Raw genomic sequence first — 27855 nt, forward strand, 5'->3', positions numbered from 1 at the left:
GGTATATAGAAATGTGAACTTGAAAGGAAATTTATTAATTTTTCATATTTTGGGAAATCTGGATGTCACTCCGAACTGAGGGGCAAAAACCACACAAGGGTCTTGAAACATAGATACCCACTACACAGGGAACAGCCATAGGCACATGTATTTCATGATGAGATTGGATATTGTTGTAATTCCATTATGTTTGGTATTTAAATGTGCGGGAGAATATGACTGGTTTATTGAGGGGGGTGTTATTTCTCTGAGATATATCTGTGAAGAATTACCAACAGGTCAAAACTTAGGAATAGTTTGACCAAACCTGAGGTAACACCCAGGGGACATTTCCGCCCCCAAATTAGCGTTCGCACTGCCCCTGTGAATGCCGTCCCATTTGAGTTTGCTTAAAAATCTGTGTTCTGAGGGGAAAAACTGTCAGACTTCTGGGGAAATCAAGTTACATTGATAAGCTGTCCATCTTCCTAGCCAAATTCCCCTTGGCCAGATGCAATTCATGTAAGTGCAAATCTGAATGTAATCCTTTTTATTTTAAACTGTTTTTGCTTGTTATGTCAAATTTATTAATTGTCATTCCTTATTTTTGTTATCTGTATGCCCTGTACCTTTTGCATATTAAATCTATAATTTAATAAGTTGCGTCCTTGATACTCTAAAGAATCCATAGCCTGTTTAGAAGAGATTGCTTGTCCAGGTTACCCTGTGTGTGATTTGTTGATACATTTGATTAACAATCTGTGTGTGCTTGTATTTACATTTGGGTAACAGTCTGGAGGTGTGAAGAGTTAACCCTGTGTGTGCTGGTGTGAGTCTTGCTAGTTTGTGGAACAAGAAGCCTGTGTGCCAGCGTGGGACAGTATATTGGGGTCCTATTGCCCATACCCAATAGGTGGTGACTGAACCTTGAAGTGTCTGGGGGGGGTGAGAGCGCTGTGTTTGGGGGCGATTCCGTAGGTCTAGAACCTGTGTGATAGGTGAGAGAGACTGCGGGCTGAAATCGAGTGTGACCTCATACAGCAAACACCCCAAAGTCACGGCAGCTGGGAGCGTGTTCGTGACAAGGTCCATGAGAATTTCCTACTCAGTACTGTTTTGCTTTCCTCCAGGTCGGGGTCACCTGTCAAAAAACAATGAGATTGCTCCCAGCATCCGGACGTAGAGCAACTCAAAAGGTATTCAGCTTTTATTTTGTGCACTCTTCCTTTTTGTTTTGTTTTGCTGTTTTATTCAGTATTGTGTTATTGTTGCAGATGCTCACTCTACATCAAGTTCTTTGTGACAAGTCGTGTATACCATAACCCATAAACAATCAAACTCATATGCTTATCTGTTCAAAAACCCTATTAAGAGATTTAACATGTTGATATATCATACTCACTACATGCTTAATGTGTGCCTGGCAGTGTGCCTGGCAGTGTATTTTTTTTATAGAGACCCTACCCTGAAACATTTTTAGTTTCTTCATGCTTTTAAATATAGGGCACCAATTATTATCAAAATTAAAAAATAATTGTCAAGTTAAAATGTATCTTTGTTTTTTTTTCATTTGAAATTGCTACATGTCCAAATCCACCTTTCTACAAGATATTTGCACAAGAGCTAGGTATCGCTTTATAGTATGTCTTTCTAAACTCAATCATGTAGCCTGTCTCCTGCTGACTAGACAAGGTAGCGCAACCGGTGGGTGAGGGCCCCATGTGGTTACCTTGAATTTGTTTTTAGGGTCCCTTGATTATCAAATATACAATCCATACTATTGGGATCCGTGAGGTTTGTGTGAGTTGTTCTGAGACTCAAAATAATGGTCCCAGAATAACTCACACTCTCAGGGTCCCAGCTAAAAATGATTTTAATGATTATGTCCCTTGTTCTAATGAAAACTTCTATCTATTTTCTACTAGGTTGTCGTTGGAGACCAAGATGGAGTTGTTACCTGCTTTGGAATCAAGAAAGGTGAAGCAGTGGTAAGGATTCTATGTTCTTGGTTACTATATCATGTGTTCTATGTGTTCATTTGTTTTTATTAAAAAGAAAGAAAGAAAAGTTTTTGTTGCATTTTCAGTATTTCTCTCCAGCCAGTTTTCAAGACTTTGCCAGGACAGAAGATCACGCGTTTGGAGCTCGGAGGGGCACTTGGAACAGTCCAGGAGAAGATTTTTGTGGCATCTGGATCCGAAGTCCGGGGCTTTACAAAGAGAGGGAAGCAGTTTCTATCATTTGAAACAAACCTAACAGAAAGCATCAGAGCGATGTAAGTAATTGTGTTGTGTCCTCCTGTGTAAAGCCTTCTCTCGCATAGCGTTGTAATACTAATCTGAGTATCAAAGCGTGCTAACACACCGTGCCAACTACATAAGATCCAGAATTGGGAAATAAAAGCAAATTTAAAGGTGACTTGTAACAACCATTTTGACCTGCATGTTATGCTATATATAAATTTTTAGCCTATGTATGAGCAGTTGCTGAGGCTACCTATAAGATCCAAATAAACTAGGTACAGTTGTACACATTAGTCGTTTTTCACAAAAAAAATAATCTGTAATACATAAATCTTAGGCTCAAACCTGTTCTCATAATTTCAATAGTACTGTTTTAATCTGTAGAATTTTAAAATATTTTTAAAAGATTATTTGTATTTTGAACTGCGACATCCAGTTATGGGCATCTAATGCCAGGACCGGCAGCTCTTGTTGAACTACATCTACCATGTTGGTAAGTCAACTGGAGATAACAGCGGATCCACACTGTCAGGTGCCCATCCGTGATATAATATCACAAAGCAGCGAAAATAAAATAATGCACAGTAAAATCCCCTGTCGCATTTTAAACCCTGATGAAGTATAAAAAGCAATCTTTGCTTTATAAATAACAAATAAGACAGTATGTACATCATAATTCAATTTCAATACATGGTTCCAACTGCATCGTTTCACAGGCACGTATCCGGATCCGATCTTTTCTTGTGTGCAAGTTACATCTACAACCATTACTGTGATTGCAAAGACCAACACTACTATCTGTCTGGGGATAAAATTAGTGACGTCCTTTGTCTGCCTATGGACAAGGTGGAGCGGATCACCCCTATATTGGGATGCCAGGATAGAGTGCTTCGTATATTAGAGGTATGATATTTTTACATGTGGAAAATAAGATGGGGGCAGTAATGGATACTGGTGCACAGAAAAGGGTGCTCTAATCCTAAATGTCGCTTTTCTAGTGCAGTTTGGAAAATTAAATAAAACATCTAGTTGCTGTGAGTTACAACCTGTATCCCATATGCATCAGTTTTCATAAATATCCCTGGATATTTTTAAGAAGTCTGAGATTATAACATACTGGTAAGATGCCGATCTTTGTCTTCCATGGCTACATAGAACATAGCGGCCTGAGAGTTCCTTAGACATTACCCTGGGGTTTTTTTGTGTTCTCGCAGTGTATTGTATATATTGCTCTTGGAGTGTTTGTTTGTAGGATAACCACTTCTGGGAAGATCAGCGTCTTTTTAAATATACCCTTTCTGGCTTTAAGAGCTTGGATGACTTCTTTTGAGATCCTCTGAAATCTCTTTGGTGGGAACAATCCTGTGTGATGAAATGCAGATTCTAATGGTGATAACCAAAAAGTGGCGGAGCTAAAGGGCCAGGGTCTGCCGTAAAATCTTCCCAATAAATCTGTCAATAAGTATTGTAAAAAATAATCCAGCAAAGTTTCCTGAATACAGGGTCACCCAGTTTCGCTGCAGGTCCTATCCATGGCTGATCGGACTGATTTTGCTACAGGGGGGTCGAGAAACATAATTAAGTAGAATATGATGAATCATATTCTGATATGTCACTTGGGTGCACAGCTAAATGCTCCGTTATATCTTGGTAAGGTGCTGTGCCGGTCGTATACGTGTATATGGAAAGTGTGCTATTATTATTTGGATTGGATCCTTTTGGGGTAGGACAGTCCATTGTCAGAGGTTGACTTGATGTTCAACTGAAACCATTTCAGTTGGTCATGCTGTAACTTAGTAATGACTACAATGTCTGTTTTATTACTTTGATGTATTAGTGTTTATTGGTATTTATGTTGTTATTTTTTCTTCCAGGGCTCAAATTTAATGTATGAAGTTGAAGTTCCTGGTGCACCTTCTGTCTTGGCCCTGAATGGTGGAACTGGAGGTGAGTATTTTTATGGCTTTCTTCTGCTGTAGTAAATCCAATATTAGATGCTCTGGTTAGCAGTGGAAATAAAGTGGTAACGATGGCAGAAATGACCGTCTGTGTCCAGAATCAGATTCGCAAAGTAGAGTAAGCTTTCTTCTTGTTGCTTTTTGTAGTCCACATATATGTTGCAATGTTACAGTGTATACCCTTCACGTACAGTATTAAACCTAAACTTTATAAATTAAATAAAGCCTAAATAAAAGCCACCCTCCTACACACACACATTAAATTTAATTTTCTAAATATTGAAATTGCTCCTATATGCATTGTAGGCAAGATCATCGTCATTTATTTATATAGCGCCACTAATTCTACAGCGCTGTACAGAGAACTCACATCAGTCCCTGCCCCATTGGAGTTTACATTCCCTAACACACACACACGTCAATTTGTTAGCAGCCAATTAACCTACCAGTATGTTTTTGGAGTGTGGGAGGAAACCGGAGCACCCGGAGGAAACCCACACAAACACGGGGAGAACATACAAACTCCTCACAGATAAGCCATGGTCGGGAATTGAACTCATGACCCCAGTGCTGTAAGACAGAAGTGCTAACCACTATGCCACAGTGCTGCCCCATATATATACACAATGATGCAAATTTACACACACTTACATCTTAGTCAGCTTAACGAAGAGATCCAACATCTGCCCTTCCAACTAGTTACCACCTTTGGGGGAAGGGGGTTTATAGAGCATGCTTCCATATTCCAGACAGGAGCACAGTGCCCAGTATGTAATGCTAAACCAAAGTATGTGGATCAATCTTCATCCGCACCACAGGCACTGCACCCACACAGAATAGTCCATGTGTAAATATTAGACTTGTGAAATGTTTGTGCTGGGCAGTAGTAGCTATGCAAGCGGATTGCTGGAGACCTTGCTAGAAATATAGATAAATAGCAATGTATGAATTAAGAATTCATTCTAAAAAGTATTAGTAGTAAAGGAATCCTTCAAGTGTACTTCTCTGATCACGTGATAATTTAGAGCTGTACAAACAGCTGGCAACTTCATGATGTCACAGGGGGCTTCTCAGGAGCACCATGAGCAGGCTTCTGCCAATATATGGGCGGTATACTCTACTAATAATCATAGATATTCACAGCTGCCCATAATATGGGAAATATAAAAGAAGCCGTACAGTTGTAACACATAGTAAATGTAAACATTTCTTTAGTTATGTGCTGTTTGTTCAGCTATCTCTTTAATGTGCTGTTGTGTGTAGGTTTTAGGTACGCTTTAAAATAAACCTATTTGGGAAATATTGTAATAGGATATAATATTTAATATGGTTAGTCAGAGAATTAAAAATATATTAAATATAAATAATAAAGTTCAATGTGAATTTCTAAGATGTATTCAATAGATCAGAAAGTAAACCCCTGTTGTCCACATATTAAAAAAATACAATTGGAAACCGTGGTCGAAGTAGAAATTTAGAAGTGGTGGTATAGAAATGTTAGTGAATGGAATGTGATAGTTTTACAATGAAGGCAGTAGGAGAAGTCAGAATTCAGTGTAAGTGTTCAAAATTAAACACAGTGGTCCGGAATCCGTATGTCCATTTGCGTAGTGTTTCTTGCATGAAATAGCTCTGCGCATGCTCAGAAACAGACCTTATGCTAATGAACGCAACTCTATGCAATTCATCTCTAAACGCAAATGACAGCCTTATCTTTGGCACCAGCTACAGTACAGGTGTAAGTGCCAACTGATAGTGATGACTGACAAGGCATAGTCTTTATTTTAGAAACTACATGTATGCGTGCCAATAGCTAGCACGGAATATGTGTATGCAAGTAAGATAGACTATATAAATGTATTTTATGTAAAGAACAAGGTAAACGCATGCATGTATTTTAAAAAATATATATAAAGTTTTTAAAACCCATATTTTTAGTGATGATTATACCGTTGACAGGTTGTTAAAAAAAAATATATAATTTGTATCCTTTTTGATGGGATTTTATACTGCATAAGATTGTGCCTACATTGCATTCTGTTCTGTCTGTCTACATACAACAAGTAATGTTCAGGGAAGAGCATGGTCCCAAAAGTGGATGGTGGGTAGCAAATGTTGAACATTGTGCCATTGTACCCCTTCCGTTGTAACTGTGTTCTGTGAACTGTCCTTCCGTTCAGTCTACATACACAGTATTAGATCACATGGATGGTATTACAAGTAACATAGCTGGTCATTTTGCATACCTCCTCCATGGTATGTAAATCAAAAGAAATTGTTTTGCTTTGCGCTCTAGGTGATTGGACATAACATATCTGTGTGAACTATATTTGAAACATACTAAAATTGCAAAAGGATTAATGTGGTCAATGTAGTCTGCAATTAACTCCCAAGAATGAGGATTATTTACTATTGAATTGCATGAAAGTCATGTTGATGCAGGAATTGGGTATGTATGGAATTAGGCATTGAGTTGCATTGGTTACCAGTTTGATTAGAATGCCTTTCTGCAACAAATAAAACAAAATTATGTGGGGTTTTTAATAATTTTTATTTATTTGTTTATATTTATTGTGATACTGTAAAGTATCCCTTTTGTGAGCAGAATAATTCCGTATGCTTGCTGATGTTTCAGGGGTGTTATAGTACGCCATTATTTACCAGCCCAAAAATGCAGTGGTCTGAAAATCCCATGTGGCTGTAATATGAAATAAAGTGCTGGCTCTTTCTATTAATAGGTGATAGTGGAGAAGAGCTTTTGTATGGAACATCAGATGGAAAGATTGGATTAATTCACATAGCAAGAGATTCAGCTGTGCCCAAATGGGAAATATTAAACGAGAAGAAAAGAGGAGGTTTGTATGAATCTGTAATAGGCTGCTTGTTTTTTTTTAGTTTTTTACATGAGTGTTTGTTTTTCTATGTTTTGTTTCTGTCTTTTATTCTTAATGTGTGTGTGTGTGTTGCTAATCCATTATATGTGCTGATGTGCATTGCTAGGCATCTTGTGCATTGACAACTTTGACATTATGGGAGATGGAGTGAAGGACTTACTAATTGGTCGGGATGATGGGATGGTAGAGATATACGGCTTTGACGGTGCAAATGAGCCAATATTGCGCTTCGACCATGTAAGTTAGTAGTTTTAGATTTGTTTTGACATTAATATTGTATCCTTTACATCAGACTTGGCCAACCTATAGCTGTCCAGATGTTGCGAAACTACAAGCCCCAGCATGCTTTGTCAGCAGATAGCCGACAGCTGGCAAGCTATGCTGGGACTTGTAGTTTCACAACACCTGAACAGCCACAGGATGGCCAGGCCTGATTTACATCAACAGCTCTATGTATTTATGTTAGATAGACAATCTACAGCTTTATCTCCAATTTATATTGCAATTTTGATTGAAACACAATATTGGTAACATCAGATGTCTTCTGGCAATTATCTTATGGACACATTCATAAATTAAATTCAATTGCTTTTTAGCATTTACATGATATTTGTTATGCCTATACTATATAGTTTTTTTACTCCTCTTTTATTGATCCTATGTCACTCATTGTTTGTGGTTTTTTTTATGTATTTGGTAATAAAACATTTCTTATCCATGGTTCATAGTTGATTTTTTGGATACCTATACATTATTGCATATTTTTTCTCTTCATTTATTGTTTACTGGGGCATTGCAGACCTCCTGCAATTGGTGTTCTGTCTCCATGGCCAATACAGTACCCAGAGAAAATTCATTTTTCTTATGTATTTATGTACCTAACCATCTGTATACATCATAAAAACACATCTATGCAGTAAATAGACTACAATAAATACCTAATATTGTTACTATAATAGGCAAGTCCTCTGTGCCTATCGGAGCTTACAATTGATGCTTACTCAATGTACTCTCTCTATCACTGTGCTGCTTTTTATTTAGTTATTACCAGAAATCTGACCGTTTATGATGATGACTCATGCTACAATGGGAGATGACTTATGTAAACAAGTGATGGAGCAACGTCATTTATATGAACATATGAGCTCATTGTACATTGAGCAGCTGCAGTGATTTACACTGCTATTAAGTTGTTATAATTATTTTAAAACTAAATAGACCTCATTTCTATCTGTTAGAATTGCCTTTTGGACTTTCTGTACAAGAAAAAAATGCCTATTTGCTTTTAAAGTGCGTGACTATACTTGATTGGGCTGTATACATTAATTCTGTGTAGTAGGTGACCTTACCCTCCATTAAATACTTCTTGTTTAATCTTTGAGGATATTTACAGCAGGGAGTCACTTTTAAATAAATAAAATCTTTACATAAACTGAAATCTTATAACAAGATTTTAAATCCACACTGTACCAGTATAGTGTGAATTGTAGGAAGGTTCTCCCAATAAATGGTCTGGGCATCCCATCTTTATGATAGCTAATTCCTTCTCATCCACTTGAGTACCTGTTATTGTGACAGGATTACCGCCTCAGAAAATCCTCATGTGGCAAACTAATTTCACTTGCCAATCTTGCATGTCGTCATATGACCCATAAAATCTCACATAAATGTAAATTGTATGTACGGGGAAGGAACATATTAGTTCCCGTATAAATTGACCTGTTTTACCAAGTGAGAATGTTACTGTGGGTCTTGTCCATGGAGTCGCCAAGTGAATGTTACTGTGGGTCTTGTCCATGGAGTCGCCAAGTGAATATGTTACTGTGGGTCTTGTCCATGGAGTCGCCAAGTGAATATGTTACTGTGGGTCTTGTCCATGGAACCGCCAAGTGACAATGTTACTGTGGGTCTTGTCCATGGAACCGCCAAGTGACAATGTTACTTGGGTCTTGTCCATGGAACCGCCAAGTGACAATGTCACTGTGGGTCTTGTCCATGGAACCGCCAAGTGACAGTGTTACTTGGGTCTTGTCCATGGAACCGCCAAGTGACAATGTCACTGTGGGTCTTGTCCATGGAACCGCCAAGTGACAGTGTTACTTGGGTCTTGTCCATGGAGTCGCCAAGTGACAGTGTTATTGTGGGTTTTGTCCATGGAATCGCCAAGTGACAATGTTACTGTGGGTCTTGTCCATGGAACCGCCAAGTGACAGTGTTACTGTGGGTCTTGTCCATGGAACCGCCAAGTGACAATGTTACTGTGGGTCTTGTCCATGGAACCACCAAGTGACAGTGTTACTGTGGGTCTTGTCCATAGAATCGCCAAGTGACAGTGTTACTGTGGGTCTTGTCCATGGAACCGCCAAGTGACAATGTTACTGTGGGTCTTGTCCAGGGAATCGCCAAGTGACAGTGTTACTGTGGGTCTTGTCCATGGAACCGCCAAGTGACAATGTTACTGTGGGTCTTGTCCATGGAATCTTCCTCTAACAGGGAGCTCCCAGTGCTGATGACACTGAGGATCTCACAGATATTGACCACACTTTCAACAGCATTTAAATGAACACTACTCAGTGGTGACATTACTGGAATCCTAGGCTGTCACTGGTAGTCTGGTTCCATGTATGTGTGTATCTATCATTAGGCCGAGCCCACTCCTCTCTGCAATATATTAGGACAACAGAGTACTCTGCTAACATGGATTGGATTGATTTAATATGAACAATATATATCCAATGCTTGCTACATTATAAGAGTTAAAAGTGTTTAGAAGAGCTCTTCTCTGCTTTGGGTGTGTTGTCAGCTGACTGTTATTGGCACTTGTTACCATTATAGATTTTTAAATAAAAGATATTAAAGGATTGGTGATGGTTTTAATAATTTGTATGTTTGTTTTTTTTAAACAAATGTTTTTCTTTATTAGGCCTTAACAGAAAGTATAACCTCCATCCAGGGAGGCTGTGTGTGGAAGGAAGGTTATGATGAAGTCATACTGTCAACATATTCTGGTTGGTCAAATACTTCTAGCCTGGTTTCATAAAAAAAAAAACAACAACCCTATTTTAATTAGGTGTTGTATTTAGTTTTAAGACTATAATGAACATAGCTTTGAGAATGACTTGTTTTCTGTTCTATGTATCATCATTTACGCCGAGCTATTCAGTGCTCCTCCTTGGACAAGTGTGTTTAAAGTGAATAGTAAGAGGCCATACTAAAGTTTATTTTAACTATTTCAATTTGAGGCCTGATCTGCCTTTTAAATGGTACCTAAATATTTTGGCTGTTCAGAGGCACCTCTCCTTCTACCTCTGTAATCACTTACTACCTAGCGTTCATATTGAGCAGAGGCAGGTCTCCTGCATTGGAGTTGTATCCAGATACAGTGATATAACTTTGCTGTCACAGGGACTTCTTCCAACCAGGTGGGGGGGGGGGGGGCATATTTGGGACAGGTTGACCTGATCTAGCTCTCCCTGGCATCTCTGTATTCCTAGATCATGGATAATAGAGACCTATTGCTAGTTGGCTTGACTGCTAGCTTTAGATCACTATTACCAGTAAAATATTGCTGCAAAGACATAGCTGGTTCCCACGTAATGTAAATTAAGAAATGGTCCCCGATTCCCCTAACAACCCACCCTAAAACTAAAAAGTGTATATTTATGTATTATGTATTATGTATATTTTGCCCAATTTTCTCCATGTAATACTTAGAATAAATGTATATTTATCCAAACATGCCGCCAAAAGAAAGCCCTATGTGTCCAGAAAATATTTAAAAAATTCACTTCCATAGGCTACAAAAATAGAACATTTATTCCAAGTGAAACAGATGAATCTTCAAAAGATTTCGTGAAAAGGGGAAAAAAACCCATCCATTCATTAGTTTATTGTAAAGTTGGTATAATCTCAAATGCAGATTGAATTTATAGCCTGAGTCCCATTAAAATGTTTAATGATTCTAGTTTAAAGATTCTTAGCTGTGTGATGAGACTATAAAGGACGACCTTCTGACTCTTGTCTCTCAGGATGGGTGACTGGACTCACCACAGAGCCGGTGCACAGGGAAGCAGGTCCTGGTGAGAAGATGAAGATGAGTCAAGAAATGCAGACTAAAATAGCTTCTTTAAGGTATGTTCCAATCAATATTTTCAGTTTATTTGACACAGTGGTAATAGTCTGTAACATGTTATCACCTGTCCTACGACATAAGACAACTGACACTTGTGTATATCTATATCCAGGGCTGAGTTGGAACAGCTTCAGTTCAAAGTTGTTCAGGAGCGAGAAAGGTACCAGCACTCCTCCCAGTCTACTACAGCGGTCTCGGCAGTGCCCGTGTTCAGTGTCAATGACAAGTTTACATTAAATAAGGATGATGCCAGTTACAGCCTCATCCTAGAGGTTCAGATGGCTATTGACAATGTGTTGATACAGGTTAGTAACCATAGGATAAGCCAGTGGTTCCCAAACTTTTGCAGTTCGCGGCACCCTTAGAGTCTCCATAACTTTTTCAAGGCAGCCCTCCAAAATAATTACCGAGCAGTCCTGTTTTAGAAGTAGTTGGGTCAAAAAACGTAAAAAGTATTTGGGTCAGGACAGAAATACTTATTTAGTTATATGCAAAGATACACATAAATCCAAGGGAAAATAATATTTTTATATATTTTTTTTAATTATATTTCTATCACAGAATAATTTACAGCTAACTCACTCTGTGCCCTTGCATGATCATCCACAAACTCTGTGCCCCTGCATCTGCATCCACACACTCTGTGCCCCTCTGCATCCTCACCCTGCCCCCTCCTTCATTCTTTTGCCCCTCCATTGTTGTTTCCTATCACCATTCCCGTTTCCTATTACCATTCCCCTCCGTTTCTTTACTTACCATACTTGACCTTCTTTCTTCTATTTCTTCTATCATTTCTTCTTACGAATTCGGGAATTCGGTGGTGCCTGGGACCCAGCATCCTCTCTCCTGCCGCTTGTCACTGAATGTTGGGCGTGATGATGTCACACTGACATTCAATGAGAAACGAGGAGGATGCTGCGTCCCGGCCGCTGCCGGATTGGTAAGTTGTTGACTTTGTCTTTTTTTCTCCCCTGGCCACGGCATCCCTGTGACAGCGCCACGGCACTCCTGGGAGCCACGACGCACACTTTGGGAACCTAGGGGATAAGCCCATTAAAGCAAAGTACATTTGTGTAATGTATGACCTATGCCTTCATCTTTTATAGCTTGTGCATATGTTTTTTAAGAGGGACAATAGTTTTGTTTTATGTGCAATAGATTAAAATATAAGTTGGGTAAAAAGCATGTCGGTGCTTCTCCAGCAGTAGAGGGAGACCAACAATGGCCTATATTGCACCTCTAGGAGGCAGGGCACTGGAACAACAAAAAACTGATTCCTCCAGTCTTCTTTCTATATCCCCTCTGTTCCTCTGCAGCTGCACGTTTTGTTTTTTTTTTGCTTTTTCCAGTGCCTTACATGGGAGGTGGGCACAGGGCTCTCGCCCTTCTCCACTTTTAGTCTCCATGATACAGTCCCCTCATTCAGTGTATCCTTCTCTGGGACCTCTTCCTCCGCAGGGAAGTCTTCGTTCCAGTTAATAATTTAGCAGGTGAGACCTAATATGGTTCTTGTAAAACCTAACCGCTTTAGGGTGAATTTGCGACGGTAAGGCATCCACGGGGGCTGCATTTTGCATATCGGTGATCACCAAAGGTTTCTAATGGTTCCTGGTTGCTGTTTTTTTGTATGGATTAAAGGAGACCTCATCTAACATATCCAGAAAAATGTTACAAGCTATGAGATTTATTTTCTGCTTCAACTGGTGAATAATGGAGAATAGAGAAGATCAAATAACTAATTTATATTTAATTAAAGTTCTTTGTCATACAGATGAGAATGGTAAATATAAGTAATGTTGGATCTAAAGGCTAAAAGTGCCTTAATATATCTAGCATATGACATTTAATTCTAGCTTCATCTTTTCCTAACTGTCTACTGTATATTTATAGTGGCCAACGACTTTTTACAACCGTGACACTCCCTAAATAAAGAACAGGCAGTAAATGGCATAGACAGCATGGAGCTCTGGCCAGCCGTTTGCCAAAAAATATTATTTGGTTCCAAGAATACAATTGTTTAAACACTGTATAGAACACCGTGTTCTTCAAAGCTAAAGCAGTGTTTTATATCAGGCTGAAGGAAAGTCAGAATGTTTTGAATTCAGTGATGACAATGGAACTTGATTTAAAGAAAAAAATCCCCTACCCAGCAGAGTCTCACAGCTTAGTTGCATGTTACTCTGGTATGAAGTGTAAAACACTCTAACATTTTTATGGATACACTTAGAAACAAATATCTCCTGTGTAACTGATGCATCATAAAAATTCAGCACCAGAACAATGGGAAAATAGGCTGACCATGGTCAGGTAAGCTGTGAGCTACCTCTGGTCATGAAGAGCCAATTCCTTTTTATTTCATTTTATAAACTTCAATAGGACATACAATTTGAATCTTAATTTCACCAAATTTAAAGTGGATTTTCTATGTTGAGCGGTATGAAATATGATACTACAATGCTTTTATTGCAGCAGCAGATGTATATAATATAAACTGACATTGTTTATATAATTAACTTGTATATGTTTGTTTATATAATTAACTTTTCATATGCACAGGTGTTTGTTTTTCTGCAATATTCTATTAAATACCTAGTTTAGTCCGGCCACTTTACTAAACCCTAATAAAGCCCTCTGTACCTATTGTGCCACGTCTGTCTAATGTCCCATGTACGTCCTGTCACCTCTTTTGCTGCACACTGTGTGAGTCCCTATAGCACTACTCACACTAATCTATGCTACTGACATGTATTACCTCATCCATTTGTTACCTGCCTCTGTATCCAGCGCTACAGAATCTGTGGTGCTCTATATATATATATATATATATATATATATATATATATATATATATATATATATATATATATATATATATATATATGAAATAATAATGCACCACACTTTAGTCCAGCCACTTTAGTAAACACTTATAATTTTGCGTTTTTACTAAGAGTTATAAATCATAGTTTGGATATGTATTTTAGACAATAAGCCAGTGAAAGTTGCCCTGTTGCATACAAATTGGTCACACACGGTTTCCTGTGGCATTGACGATCTTGATATTTGCAGAGTGATGTCCCTGTGGATCTGCTGGATGTAGACAAGAATTCAGCTGTAGTGAGTTTCAGTGGCTGCAATAGTGAGGTGAGGACATTGCTCCAAGTCTGGGGATTGTATTATATTTTGTCTTTATTTGTGTTTCATAAATGTAATAATTTGTACATTTTGCTGCACAGCCAAATGGAAACTTCCTCCTCGCTACCTACCGCTGCCAGGCAAATACCACACGGCTGGAATTGAAGGTAATGCAGAATATTTACAGATAAATCTAAATTTACTAGCAGTCTTTTTGTCTTCATATCTGGATCCCCTGACAGTTAGTCTTATTTGACCTAGGGATTCCTGTTCTATGTTATAGATGTAGAAATAGTAATAATTCTATAAATACTAAATCCTCCCGCGTAGAATGTTTAGTTGCTATTTAAATATTAGGAACCCTACAACAAATATTTAAATTACACAGATCTCTTCCCTTTTTAAGCCAATACCATTTGTACCTCCACTCTCAGTACCAGGTATAGTCTCTTTATCAGTGGTGTATATGTGACATCTGTAACACCTGCTAGCCTATGGACATTTAGCTGTCTGTATAACCAGGGAGTGTTGTATAATGAAGTAGTGTGCTTCCAGCAATAATATCATATAGGAACTCTTCTCTCCATATTAGGTGTTGTCACATGGTAGCAATCCTGATAGATAGTGAATCCATATAATGAAGGGTAAATACCCTCTTTCCAGTCACAAAAGAGCGCTCCAGCTTTGAAATTCAGTGTATTATTATGTTATATAAAATGTTTCTGCATTGATGCAGATTCGCTCAATTGAAGGACAGTATGGAACATTACAAGCCTATATAACGCCTAGAATTCAACCAAAAACCTGCCAGGTTCGTCGGTACCAGATCACGCCTCTGTCCCTCCATCAGAGGAGTCATGTCTTTGATCAGAACAGGTACGTTATGAAAATCAAGTGGGAAATAAACAAAAGGAGAACTACTATACAAGTTATCTATATGCTGCTAGCTAATGCTGGTCATACACACTATTGGCCTCTACATGTCAAACTGAACCTTAATCTTGTTGTGTGATCGTCCTATGTGTGTCTGGCTTAGTGCCTGATAATTTGTGTTTGTGTCTTCTCAATGCATAGATTATGCTAGCAATGGAACACAGCAATTCTCTATAACCCTTAATGGCATGGTAAAGCCTAAACATTGTAATACCTTATATCAGTATACTATTCTTAGAACTGCTAAAACCATAAAATAGACCATTTCATTTAGAATAGACTTATATGTGCGGCTTTAAGATTTTTGGTTGTTCATGGAAAAACTGTAACAACCTTTGAACAAATGTCTAATGTGTAGTGTATTATTTCCTTATATACGTTAGGCTAGTACATCAGTCTAGCATTTATAACGACAGCTCACATAGTTCAGTGGAGTATTTGGGTGGTCTGTTAAATGACATTAGAAATTAATATAGTTAGATTCTTGCTTCCAGCTATTGTTTCACTCGCAGCCCTAGCTAGCTACTCCATGTCATCCGGCAGAATAGGAAACACAAGCATACACCCATTTGGAAAAGTGAAAATTGTTTATTAATCCGTGTTAAGACCACATATAGCGAATAATGCAGATAAAGACAATTGGTTGGAAGTCTTTTTTTATTTTTGTTTTTTATAACTCCCCCCTCCCCCTTTACTATAAAGTGAGTATATTTAAAAGCTTAGACCCCAAGTCTTATTGACCTAAAATTACATACATGTTATTTATCTACTACATTTTACATAATTGCTTCACTTCCCTCTGTTTACAGTTAGTTTCTATGGATAATTGTTTCAGCTGCAGAGAAACAGGTATAAAGCCACAGTACTCGGCTGCACATCTATCCTGATGTCACTGGGGATTCCCCCGCCCGGTACTGTAATCTGTTGCTGGGTGATTGACACTCCATTGGGAAATTGATGCGGCCGGGCCTTTACATCTGTTCCAGTTTAAATAGTTTCCTATAGAAACCAGTTGTAAACAGAAGAAATAGAAGCTATTAGATGTATTCTGTTACAATAAATAAATAATGCAGAGCGTTCACCTGCAACTATGTACTCCTCATACAGATCTATGTGCATAGAAGGTGGCTTCACAAACTCTGTAACTGGTTTGAAAAAACTGCTGTTTAATGGATGTGTAATGGATCAATACAAATAAATGATCACATTATATACAAGTTATTGGTTCATCTGAAAAGAGATAGGCTGGGTGGCCAGTCTTGGTAGCACCGCTATTTTCAGAGCACTAACCCCACACAAATACCGGGAGAACATACAAGCCATACAGATAAAGCCATGGTCGGGAATTGAATTAGATTGAACAGAAGTGCTGGCCACTTAGCCACTGTGCTGGCCACACAATGAAACCACTAGAGCTTGGAATATTATATTGGCACAGCAAAACCTGTGCACATTAGGGATATATTATTCAAAAATGAGCATGGAGAGGTTATTTTGTGCTATAAGACGTCATCACTGTATCTGAACATAGCGCGGTGGGTAAACAGCTATGTGAGTCATATAATTCACACATTATTTAAGGAACCAGAAGAACTGAATTGTCTGTTTATCTGATTCATTGCAGGCCTATGAATACACTGAGCCTGACGGGCCAGTTCAGTTTTGCTGAGATTCACTCCTGGATGGTGTTCTGCCTGCCTGAAGTTCCAGAGAAAACCCCAGTTGGGGAAGATATTACGTTCTACTTTCAGAATACTTTTCTAGACACACAGCTTGAATGCTCATACAGGTAAATATTTCCTTTATTATATTTACCCACAAAACTCCTCCGTGCCATGCTAACCTGCAATTTATGTATGCTAATATTGTAATACACTTCCACTTAACAGCAATATTTTTCTTCTTCTTGCAGAAAAGGAGAAGGGGTTTTTAAATCTGACAATATCTCGACAATTTCAATTCTAAAAGATGTTTTGTCAAAAGAAGCCACTAAAAGAAAGATTAATCTCAATATATCCTATGGTAAAATGTTTTTGTTTTTTACTATACTGTGCAGTTTAGATGTTACTTGACCAACGTGCTCAGAGTAGCCTTCTCAATGCTCTGTAGACAACTGCAAGCTTGGGGCCTAGAGGTTTTCTGTAATTGGAAGACTATGCCTAAAATATATTTAAAATGTACCCATCTTAAGTCACTCTGCCCTGGCAAAACCCTCTCCATTAATCTGAAATATATGGTCATATGTTTATGTGAGACTTTTTTTTATTTTTTATTTTAAGCTTGTCCAATTCGCTAGTTTAGTTAAAGAATCGTTAGTACCGTAAGTATATTTTAATATATTGTGAACAGATTTTGGTACAAGTTTTTTGTTTTGATATAAGCTTATGTGTTTTTTTTGTTTGTTTTTATTAAAATACAAATTTCTACAAGGCTATTGTTACATCTGCATTTTAGAAATAGGATATTTCTGCTCTTAGAAATGCTCAGAATTATTTTAAGACCATTTTCAAGAGTATTTTTTTAGCATGTTTTTTTCTGCTAGAGAAAAGGCTGCTTTGATACCCCACAGTCTTCTTACAGCATGCGTGTGACAATCTAGAGCACTTCACATCCATTTCATTGGGTTTGGATCTTGGGAGATTTTGTTTATTTTCAATCTGCTGGTTGAAAACCGCTACATGTAGTGTTTGTGAGTATTGGAAATGACTTGTGTGCCAGCAGAAGCTCATTACATAGCCTTTAGTGATGTGAATTAGCAGCAGATATCACAAAACCTGCTGCTCCCAACATGCAGATGTGACAACCAGCCTCATATTCGTTTATCCAGTAAAGCTTATTTTTCTTCCTTTTTTTTTCCCCGTCTTGCTGTGTTTGTTTGAGAAGATATAAGTGAAGAATCTGTCGGCCATACACTGAAAATGATTCATCCAAAGTTGGACTACCAACTTCTTTTGGCCAAAAAGGTTCATTTAATCGATGCTCTAAAGGTACAGTGTTAATAATCATTGTTTAATCACTTTTTCATTACAGGATTCTTGCAGTTTGTTTTTTAAAAAAAATTATTACTATTTAATTTACCTCTTCTCCATTCTATGCCGATTGCCAGTGAGAGTATATGCAGATAATTGGGGAAAGTTAGTGTGGCAGGATGGGCTTACTCTTCCACCATCTCTGGGGGAGGTGGATATACAGATTTGTTTTGGGGATCCTGTTACTGAAGGTAACTTGCCGTAAATGACCACTACTCTGCCTCCAGACACTCCCAGACAGTAAGTGCCAACTGCGCACCACCACGGTGCCCGCCAGTAGGAGAGTAATATCTGCCAGCACATAGCTCCTTCGCCAGCATCTGGAACCGCTTAATTCTGGGTGGTGTGTATAGCTGCTACAGAACCTCTTTGCTGGTGACAGTGTATGGTTGCCCTTGACTACTTACTTTGGATCCAGACTGCACGGTAGCAGGCAGCACCTTGACTCAGAGTGCTGGATTCATTTCAGGACAGCTGAGAGATGGTTTAGAGGGTTACCTCCTATCTGTAGATCACAAGAATCCAGTAAATTTAGTGGCTGCTGAAATCCTGATCTAAAGCGGGGTATTTAAGGAGAATATTGTTTTTTGCTCAATATTCGCTCTTAAAAGATCGGTTACAAACCACTACAAGGTAAGAAGGAAAAAGCTAGGTTTTAGGCAGTAAATTAATATACTTCTATATAGGCAAAAAAATCTCACCCAATACAAAAATGAATACGCAGAAATATAAAATGAGGGGTATTGCCACCTCCCTCCAACAATGACAAACAAAAAAAAACATACCACCAGAAGACAACGCTAAATCAGACCTGTTGAAGTAAAAAGCATTAACAATCTATGTAGAGGAATTTAAAAAATGATACAATTGGCTTAATTAGATAGATATTTTATTAAAACACGCAAGAAATAAATTCAGAAAAGCAGAATATTCGCATACACATCAACCTTACAATATGTATGTTTTCGCAAGGTCAGGGAGATGGTTCCCTATAACAGATAAAACAAATTATTTTATCAAGACCTCAGTATAGTTCTCGTAAACAGACCAGTTCTGCCAGAACTATGAATTAAAATTACCACAAGTACCCCTCGCTTTTTTAAAACATTGCAAAAATAGTGAGCCCCATATAATTTATAATTAGCCCATTTAGCAATGGTTTGCAATTGGTCAATCGTCTATAATATATATATATATATATATATATATATATATATATATATATATATATATATATATATATATATATATATGTGATCTCCCTCACTCCCTCCCCTTTTGTTGGTGGTGGCTAGCTACTGATTGAGACTCAATCATAATACATATCCGTCAGACCTCTGTGTGCTCCTCCGTATGCTCCTTTGTAGTTCCACAGGTGTCACGAATGGAACAAATAGTGTTGGGGAACTCTCTTCTCCTTACCTGATCTCTTCCACCTGATGCGTTTCTTCTGTAGTCAGAGACTTTCTCATACATATCTGGACAGAATGGTTATGTTTATAATCTTCCTTGGGGCTTACACTTCCACATGAATTAACTGGCAGCTGCATTAATTGCTTTTGTGTGGGTTGACATCCAATCTCTACATATACAAAGTTATAGAAGCAGGAACAACTAATAATAAAAACAATTCTATGATCTTTTTTTAATCTAAATCCTATACTCTGCTAATCAATGTAAAAAGGAAAGCACTAAAATACAGCAATTATTCAAGCAATAATCATTAATATCTTTCTTGACAAACAGGATAATATACTGTTTATGCTCAAAACGACTTGCATGTAATATAAAAAAGAGGGACTGTAAAGTAACCAACAGAATTAATAAGGCAATTTAATCAAAATGCAAGATTAGGGTACAAATGTTAACTCTTAATTAGTAATAACCCTGCTGATATTGGGCTCAAACAGGGATCAGAACTCACAGCAATAGAAAGACAGGGCTGATGCTCAGTTGACCCAAGTCCGTTCATTTGGTGTAAAATATGCGTTTCTGTACAGCGCATGTGTACAAAAATTGCTCATGCATACGTCTGTATGCAGATTCTAACGCATCTTACACTATGCTTAGAGAGGGGGAGTGAATTGACGCTTCACTGTGGGCAAAGTACAATAAATAGTGTTCATGCAAATGTTATTGAGTTCGACCTAGAGGCAGCCGCATATACACCTGTCAGGAGCCGGATCTGTTAGACTGATGTAATAATACGTGTGGCTGCTAATGATACTTTCCAGTTAAAAAATGTTTTAAACAAATAAAACTTATCTAAGCTCCAGCACTTATAGCCTTGGATAGTAGCTGCATTTCCCTTCACCCCTGGAAAAGCCACTCCCAGCAGTTGCCTATGAATGGTTGTTCTGCTGACACTAGTACAGGGTAACCCACAGCATGCGACCCCGTTTTCGAATAACACGGCTCTGGCATGCTCGGCACGAGGCTTTGAAAAATACGGACCCCTTCTCTTGGGAAAAAAACATCTATGTACTGAAAGCACTAGGACTCCTCCCAATAGCTATGCACAGTGAGTGTTATTGTAATTGTTAAAACAGAGAAATCTGCATTTTGTCCTGTGGTACTACTGTTCCCAGCAAGCCCTGGCCATAAACTGGTTGGGTCTGCTGGAGCTTGTAGAACTGAACGTGTTGAATACTCATGACTGCCCGAGAACTGTCTGCCATTGGTATGATTGCACTTTTTAATAAAAATAAATAAATGTTGTATTCTTTTTATTAGTTTCTCAATCCAGCTTAGGAACAGTCACTGAGACACTGATTATTAAGGGGGTTATACTGATCCATACGTTTCAGAATAGCTGAGCCGATAGATTTAAATTAAACTGAACAGGAGAGCCCAAAATTGATGATTTATACATAATTAGACATACTTTAGGTTCCATACCCAATAATGGATAAAAATTCACTATAATCATACCACCTTCTTAATTAACCCCAGAAAAAAAATACTTAAGCAATACTTAATAAAAGTATTTGTAGACAGAATATGTATGGCGACTCTCAGACTAGTAATCTATTCTGCCACAAGTCCATATATAAATTATTGTCATATTTACTGTATTGTTTCCTCTCATAGTCACCCATTAACATATAATATATCTAATTAAACCATATAAAAATGAAGCAAAACAGCGCTGGAAAACGAGACACTAATCTCAAAAGTAATGAGTTCATAATAAATAAATAAATATATATATATATATATATATATATATATATATATATATATATATATATATATTATTCTGACCAGTGCACTGATTTATTTATTGTTTAATTAGCCACTGTATCCAAACTGCACATATATCAGTATGGTTGATAGTCAATCATTGAAACATAGATATTATTAGGGCCTTCTTGATAGTTTGTAGTAATTGAACTGAATAACCTATGTCCTTGTTATTATCTCCTCTACACCTTATTTGTATTACAACAACTGTATTTTATGTTAAGCCGACATATCAAAACACTACCTTTAATGGAAATATTGTCAAAAGATCAATGGTTTCAAATAAAGATCATATTTCCATTCATATATCCATAGAAGGATACACCAAGCCCGTCTGCCACATTCAGTGAATCACCATTTGGAATACAAATAAAACTATGGGTCCCACGGACAATTTATTCATCTTCAGAATCGTTCCTTTATCTGCCAAACCTTGCCGGCATTGGAGATCATCTCGGTAACATCACCCTTTAGCATTTGTTCTCTGGATCACGTGAGCTGGGTGTACAGTTTCCAGCCTGCTGTCAGAAACAGTAGTGGAGACACAGGGGGACTCGGCGTGCCCTGGAGAATCACTAATAAGGTTATGGTAGCTATTTGCATTTCCATATGTGCTAAATGGTGATTCACTGAATGTGACAGACGGGCTTGGTGTATCCTATGGGTATATGAATGGAAAATGTGATCCATTTTTTTTTTTTTTTTTTTTTTTTTTACACCATTGATCTTTTGACAATAGAGATTATTTCCATTGAAAGCAGTGTTTTCATATGCCGGCTTAACATAAAGTACATTTGTTGCAATACAAATAAAGATAAGAGGAGACATATGTTATCCAGTTCAATTACAACAAACTAATTTTGTCCTATCTAGGAGGAGACCTTAATAATATCTATGTTTCAATGATTGACTATCAACTATACTGATACTGTACATGTGCAATTTGGATACATTGGATAATACGACCATAAATAGATCAGTGCACTGGTCAGAACTTATATATATATTTTCATATATATAATATACGCGCATGTATAAGTGGTGTGCTTTTGACCATTTATTAATCTATTTTCATCGATTATATCTTAAATTGTATTTATTTGTATTTTATTTATTATTATTTTGTTATTTATAATCAATTTTCTCTTTCATCCGGTCTGGGGGACACTGCTTACCATGGGGTTGTGGAGGGGAGCTTGAGAGTTGGCACCTAACTAGTTAACTTTTAGTACTGCTGGCAGACCCCTCCCCTCTACAATCCCCCTGCCCCAGTTTTTTTTAGGTGCCCTGGAGTTGGGGCAGTGTTTTAGTACTTAGGGTAAATTTAATAGATTTACTTTATTTTATTTCTTTTTTCTAGGTTTTTTCTTTCAGCAGTGGCAGCGCTGGAGTGTGTTCTACTATAGAGAGCACACTCACAGCTTCAGCAGCGCAGGCATCCCTTTGCCAGATGAGCGCCAGCGGCGCTCACTGGTATAGATTGGAGAGACTAGAGGTGCCTGATTGAGGAGTGAACAAGCGGTCTCACGGACCGCTGTCACTTCTCCAGCCTCCCCGATAACCGGCGCTGCCATTACAGGCAGAGAGTGCCGGTTATCGGCAACGGACAAACGCCGGCGGCCATTTTGGTTTTTTTTAACAGCGCTAGACGGAGAAGGAGAAGAGGGGGCTATACCACGATTCCCCCCTCATACATAGGAGGGGGGCGCCGGGTAGCTATCGCTGCGGAGACCTCTGTCCTAGAGGTCTCCACTACTCTGCCACGCCTGCAGCTTTTAAAAGCAGGCTCCATTTCATTTTTTGTTATAGCTGAAAAGCAGCAGTTACTGAAGGGGGGGGGAGCTACAGCATAGAGTTCCCCCTTCCTTCCAGAAAGAAATGGTCTTTCCCAGCCTTCTGGCGCCAAGAGAAGCCCGGGAAGAGGAACAGAACGGAGGGAGCAGGCACAGGACAAACTGCTGTTGGACTTCTCCCCTTTTGTGGCCTATTGGCTAAGTATCACCTTTATTACACACTTTCTAATGTTTTAATAACTGGGCTAGTAGGATTTGCATTATAGTCTCCTACATATATATATATATACTTGCTCTCTCTATCTCTCTCTCCATTTCCTCTCTGTGCTCAGCCAGAGTCATATTTTACTCTGTGTGTTTGGTGTGCCTTCCTTTTATAAGAATGACAGATAAGGGAAAGGGCCCCATGGCCAAATACTTCACATGCTCAAAGTGTCATGTAAAATTACTGTGTGGCCAGAAGGACCCTTTGGCGCTCTGCTCTGCATGCGAAGCAGGGGTTCCCACTGCACATACCCAGCAGCTTTCAGCCCCACCGACTGAGGAACCGGCCTGGTGGCCTCCCTGACACAGTCGGTTTCCTCCTTAGCTCAGATGTTTTTTCAGTCTAATCAGTTGTTATCTACTGTAGCAACTTCGGTAGCTAATAATGCTAACCCACAGTCAGACCTCCCAGCTTCCTCAGGTTCGAGTGCAGTGGGTTTGCCAGGACCTTCCTCATTGCAGCCTGACCCAGCCCCTGTTCTTACAGACCCGGCATGGTCTACGGCCTTTTTAAAGGGCTTGAACAAGCTAAACCAGTTGCCTGATACCGCTAATACCCCGCCTGCTAAAAGAAGGAGACCTAGATCAGTAAATCCCATTATGGCCCTATCAGACTCTGAAGAAGGCTCTGAGGAAGAGGGGGAAATTTATTCAGATCCTGACCAATTACACCAATTGCAACAGGAAGACAATCCCAAAAACCAATTTGTTAATGATTTGGTTTTAGCGGTTAGACAGGCGTTGGACCTCCCTGAGCCGGAGGATCTTACCCCCAGAGACAGAAGCCTCTTTAAGAAGGATAAGAGAAAGGCCAGCCATTTTCCCCCTTCTGCTGAGCTTAGGGTTATTGCCGAAGGGGCATGGAAACAGCCTGAAAGAAGGTTTTCTATTCCTAGGAGATTCTATTCCCTGTATCCCTTACAGGAGGAAGAGGTGGTTCGCTGGGAGACTATTCACAAGGTAGATATCCCTATTGCCCGTTTGGCAAAGCATACCTTACTCCCAGCTCCTGGTTCAGCGTCCCTTCCGGACGCCAATGACCGCAAGGTTGAATCCCAGCTAAAATCCATTTTTGCGGCTGCGGGTTCCTCTTTCAGACCTACATTTGCTTCAGCTTGGGTGGCTAGAGCCATGGAAGCATGGGCAGACCAGCTGGCAGAGGCCTTACAGGACTCAGAACTTCTCCCCCTGGCCCTGCATTTGAAGGAGGCTTCCGGGTACCTATACGAGGCAGCCCAGAACTCAGCGGCGGTTTCCTCTTCCATTCAGGCGGCCTCTATTTTTGCAAGAAGAACGCTATGGCTGAAATCCTGGGAGGGTGATGCGGAATCAAAAAGGTCCGTTGAATCTATTCCATTCTCTGCAGCAGGTTTGTTTGGCCCGGAATTAGATACCCTTATTTCACAGGCAACGGGGGGCAAAAGCACTTCCTTGCCAGTATATTCGTATAGGAGCCGCAACTCTCGGAGCAGCTCTTTCCGTCAGCCCTTTCGGGGGATCTCCTCTCATAGGGGACAGTCCTTTAGGGGCAGACAATCTAATTCTCGAGGCTCCTCCACTAGGGGGAGATCCTCGTTTGCATCTAAGCGCCAGGCCTCCAAGACCCAGGAGAAACCTGCGTCCTGACGACCACCCTGTACCACAGGGGGCACCAGTGGGGGGACGTCTGTCTCTATTTTGGGAGCAGTGGGCAGAGTCTTCCCAAGATCCTTGGATCCGGGAAATCATTTCAGAAGGATACAGGATAGACCTGTTGGGCCCGGCCCCGCAGCGTTACTTCCAGACCCCGCTCTCCCAGGATCCATTAAGAAGACAGGCTATACAGTATTGTGTCACTTCCCTTCTGCTTCAGAAGGTCATCTGCAGAGTTCCAGATTGCCAGAAAGGGCGGGGGTTCTATTCCAACCTGTTCCTAGTCAAGAAGCCGGACGGCTCCTTTCGTCCCATCCTAAACTTAAAAGGCCTCAATGTTCACTTAAGCGTGAACAGATTTCGGATGGAATCTCTGAGGTCAGTAATAAACGGCCTAGAAAAGGACCAGTATATGGCGTCCATAGATATAAAGGACGCATACCTCCTCGTTCCCATTTGGATCCACCATCAGTCTCTTCTCAGATTCTCGGTGGGACCATTTCACTACCAGTTTCGGGCCCTCCCCTTCGGCCTCTCAACGGCGCCAAGGGTCTTCACAAAAATTATGTCAATAATGGCAGCATGTCTTCACCTGCAGGGAGTTCAGGTCGTTCCTTATTTGGACGACCTACTCATCAAGGCTTCCTCAGAAGATCGTCTACTTCATCATTTATCCCTCACCCGAGCGGTTCTCGATGGCCACGGTTGGCTGATAAATTCAGCAAAATCCCAGATGGTTCTGTGTCAGCGCATGGTTTTTCTGGGACTCGTCATGGACACCAGCAAACAAAGGGTGTTTCTTCCAGTAGAGAAGATCAGCTCTATTCAGACTGTAACTTCTCAGGTTTTGTCTTCCCCAAGTCCCTCAATGCATTTATGCATGAGGCTACTCGGAAAGATGGTGGCCTCCTTCGAGACCATTCCCTTTGGTCGGGCCCATTCTCGATGTTTCCAGTGGGATCTGCTGTCGAAGTGGTCAGGATCACACCTACACCTGGAACTTCAGAGGATCTCCCTATCCCCGAGGGCGAGAGAATCTCTTCAGTGGTGGCTGGTTCAGGATCATCTGAAAGTGGGCAGATCCTTCGCTCCATGGTCGTGGATCATAGCCACGACGGACGCCAGCCTGAAAGGTTGGGGGGCGGTAGTCTTGCACCTCCTACTTCAGGAACGCTGGTCGGTTCAGGAATCGGCTCTATCTATAAATGTATAAGAATTGAAGGCCATTCTCTTGGCCCTCAAGGGAGCTCAGCCCCTTCTTCGGGGCCACCCAGTCAGAATTCAGTCCGACATTGCCACGGCTGTGGCATATGTCAACAGGCAGGGAGGAACCAGGAGTGCAGCTGCCATGGATATCGCAGCTCAAATACTGGTTTGGGCGGAGTTAAACGTTCCGGAAATATCTGCAGTTTTCATTCCAGGAATAGAAAACTGGGAGGCGGACTATCTAAGCCGAATCCAGATGATGCCGGGAGAGTGGTCACTCCACCCGGAAGTCTTCCAGTCCCTGGTTCGGAAGTGGGGTCTTCCGGACATAGATCTCATGGCCTCCAGGCACAACAGGAAAGTTCCAAGGTTTTGCGCAAGGGATCCTCTAGCGGTAGCAGTGGATGTCATGATGATGTCATGGGAGTTCAGGATGGGATACCTATTTCCTCCAATTCCCATGCTTCCTCGCGGCCTCAAACGAGTAAGGCAGGCCGGTCTGCCGGTAATTCTAGTTGCTCCCTCTTGGCCGCGCCGAGTGTGGTACGCAGACATATTGTCAATGGCGGAAGGACCAGGGGTCCATCTTCCGCATCGAGAAGACCTTCTTCTACAGGGTCCATTCCACCACCAGAGTTTACCTCGGCTCAGTTTAACGGCATGGCTGTTGAAGCCAGCCTCTGGAGGTCTAGAGGTTTTTCTTCCAGCGTAGTTAACACCTTGATGTTAGCTAGGAAACCTGTTACATATCGCATCTATCACAGGATTTGGAAGGCCTACATTAGGTGGTGCGAAAACAGGACATGCAATTCATCCATTTTATCATATTCCTCGCTTTTTAGCTTTTCTTCAAAAGGGCTTGGAAGCAGGTCTCAGATTAGGTTCCCTAAAGGTGCAGGTATCGGCACTTTCAGTATTTTTTCATATGAAATTAGCTGATTTGCCAGATATTAGAACTTTTTTTCAGGGAGTCTTGCACATACAGCCTCCTTATGTACCTCCTACAGCTCCGTGGGATCTCAACATGGTACTGGATATGCTCAAGGGGCCTCCATTTGAGCCCTTGAGGGAGACAGATTTAAAATGGTTGACCTGGAAGGTCCTCTTTCTTTTGGCAATCGCATCTGCTCGTAGGGTTTCTGAATTAGGAGCCTTGTCCTGTAGAGAACCTTATTTGGTTTTCCACGAGGACAGAGCGGTGTTAAGGACCCTTCCTTTCTTTGTCCCCAAAGTAGTGTCAGCTTTCCATCTTAGCCAGGAAATTGTAGTTCCGGTCTTTTCAGCTTCTTCCTATTCAGATAAACAATCTATGGATAAGTTAGATGTTGTTAGGGCTCTCCGCATATATGTTAAAAGAACTTCCCAGATTAGACGAACTGACTCTCTGTTTGTCCTTTATGACGCTAATAAGAGA

General features: G+C 39.9%; 1 protein-coding gene across 2 annotated transcripts in view; it reads left to right on the top strand.

Annotated features, from left to right (window-relative positions):
- BBS7 (Bardet-Biedl syndrome 7) overlaps nucleotides 1–27855 on the top strand; it is a 37681-nt gene that overhangs the window by 4660 nt on the left and 5166 nt on the right. Inside the window, exons 4-19 of one of the 2 annotated variants that reach the window (XM_075200317.1) lie at nucleotides 1110–1175; nucleotides 1905–1967; nucleotides 2066–2254; nucleotides 2939–3125; nucleotides 4097–4169; nucleotides 6919–7035; nucleotides 7181–7311; nucleotides 9998–10082; nucleotides 11103–11205; nucleotides 11319–11511; nucleotides 14276–14350; nucleotides 14443–14508; nucleotides 15078–15217; nucleotides 16899–17063; nucleotides 17187–17296; nucleotides 18158–18261. In XM_075200317.1, the coding sequence (XP_075056418.1) occupies nucleotides 1924–1967; nucleotides 2066–2254; nucleotides 2939–3125; nucleotides 4097–4169; nucleotides 6919–7035; nucleotides 7181–7311; nucleotides 9998–10082; nucleotides 11103–11205; nucleotides 11319–11511; nucleotides 14276–14350; nucleotides 14443–14508; nucleotides 15078–15217; nucleotides 16899–17063; nucleotides 17187–17296; nucleotides 18158–18261 (1782 nt within the window). In that variant the 5' untranslated portion in view covers nucleotides 1110–1175; nucleotides 1905–1923. The remainder of the gene's footprint in view (nucleotides 1–1109; nucleotides 1176–1904; nucleotides 1968–2065; nucleotides 2255–2938; nucleotides 3126–4096; nucleotides 4170–6918; nucleotides 7036–7180; nucleotides 7312–9997; nucleotides 10083–11102; nucleotides 11206–11318; nucleotides 11512–14275; nucleotides 14351–14442; nucleotides 14509–15077; nucleotides 15218–16898; nucleotides 17064–17186; nucleotides 17297–18157; nucleotides 18262–27855) is intronic. The other variant, XM_075200316.1, reaches the window with a different exon arrangement.

Source organism: Mixophyes fleayi, chromosome 1, assembly GCF_038048845.1.
Source record: "Mixophyes fleayi isolate aMixFle1 chromosome 1, aMixFle1.hap1, whole genome shotgun sequence".
NCBI classification, from domain to species: domain Eukaryota; kingdom Metazoa; phylum Chordata; class Amphibia; order Anura; family Limnodynastidae; genus Mixophyes; species Mixophyes fleayi.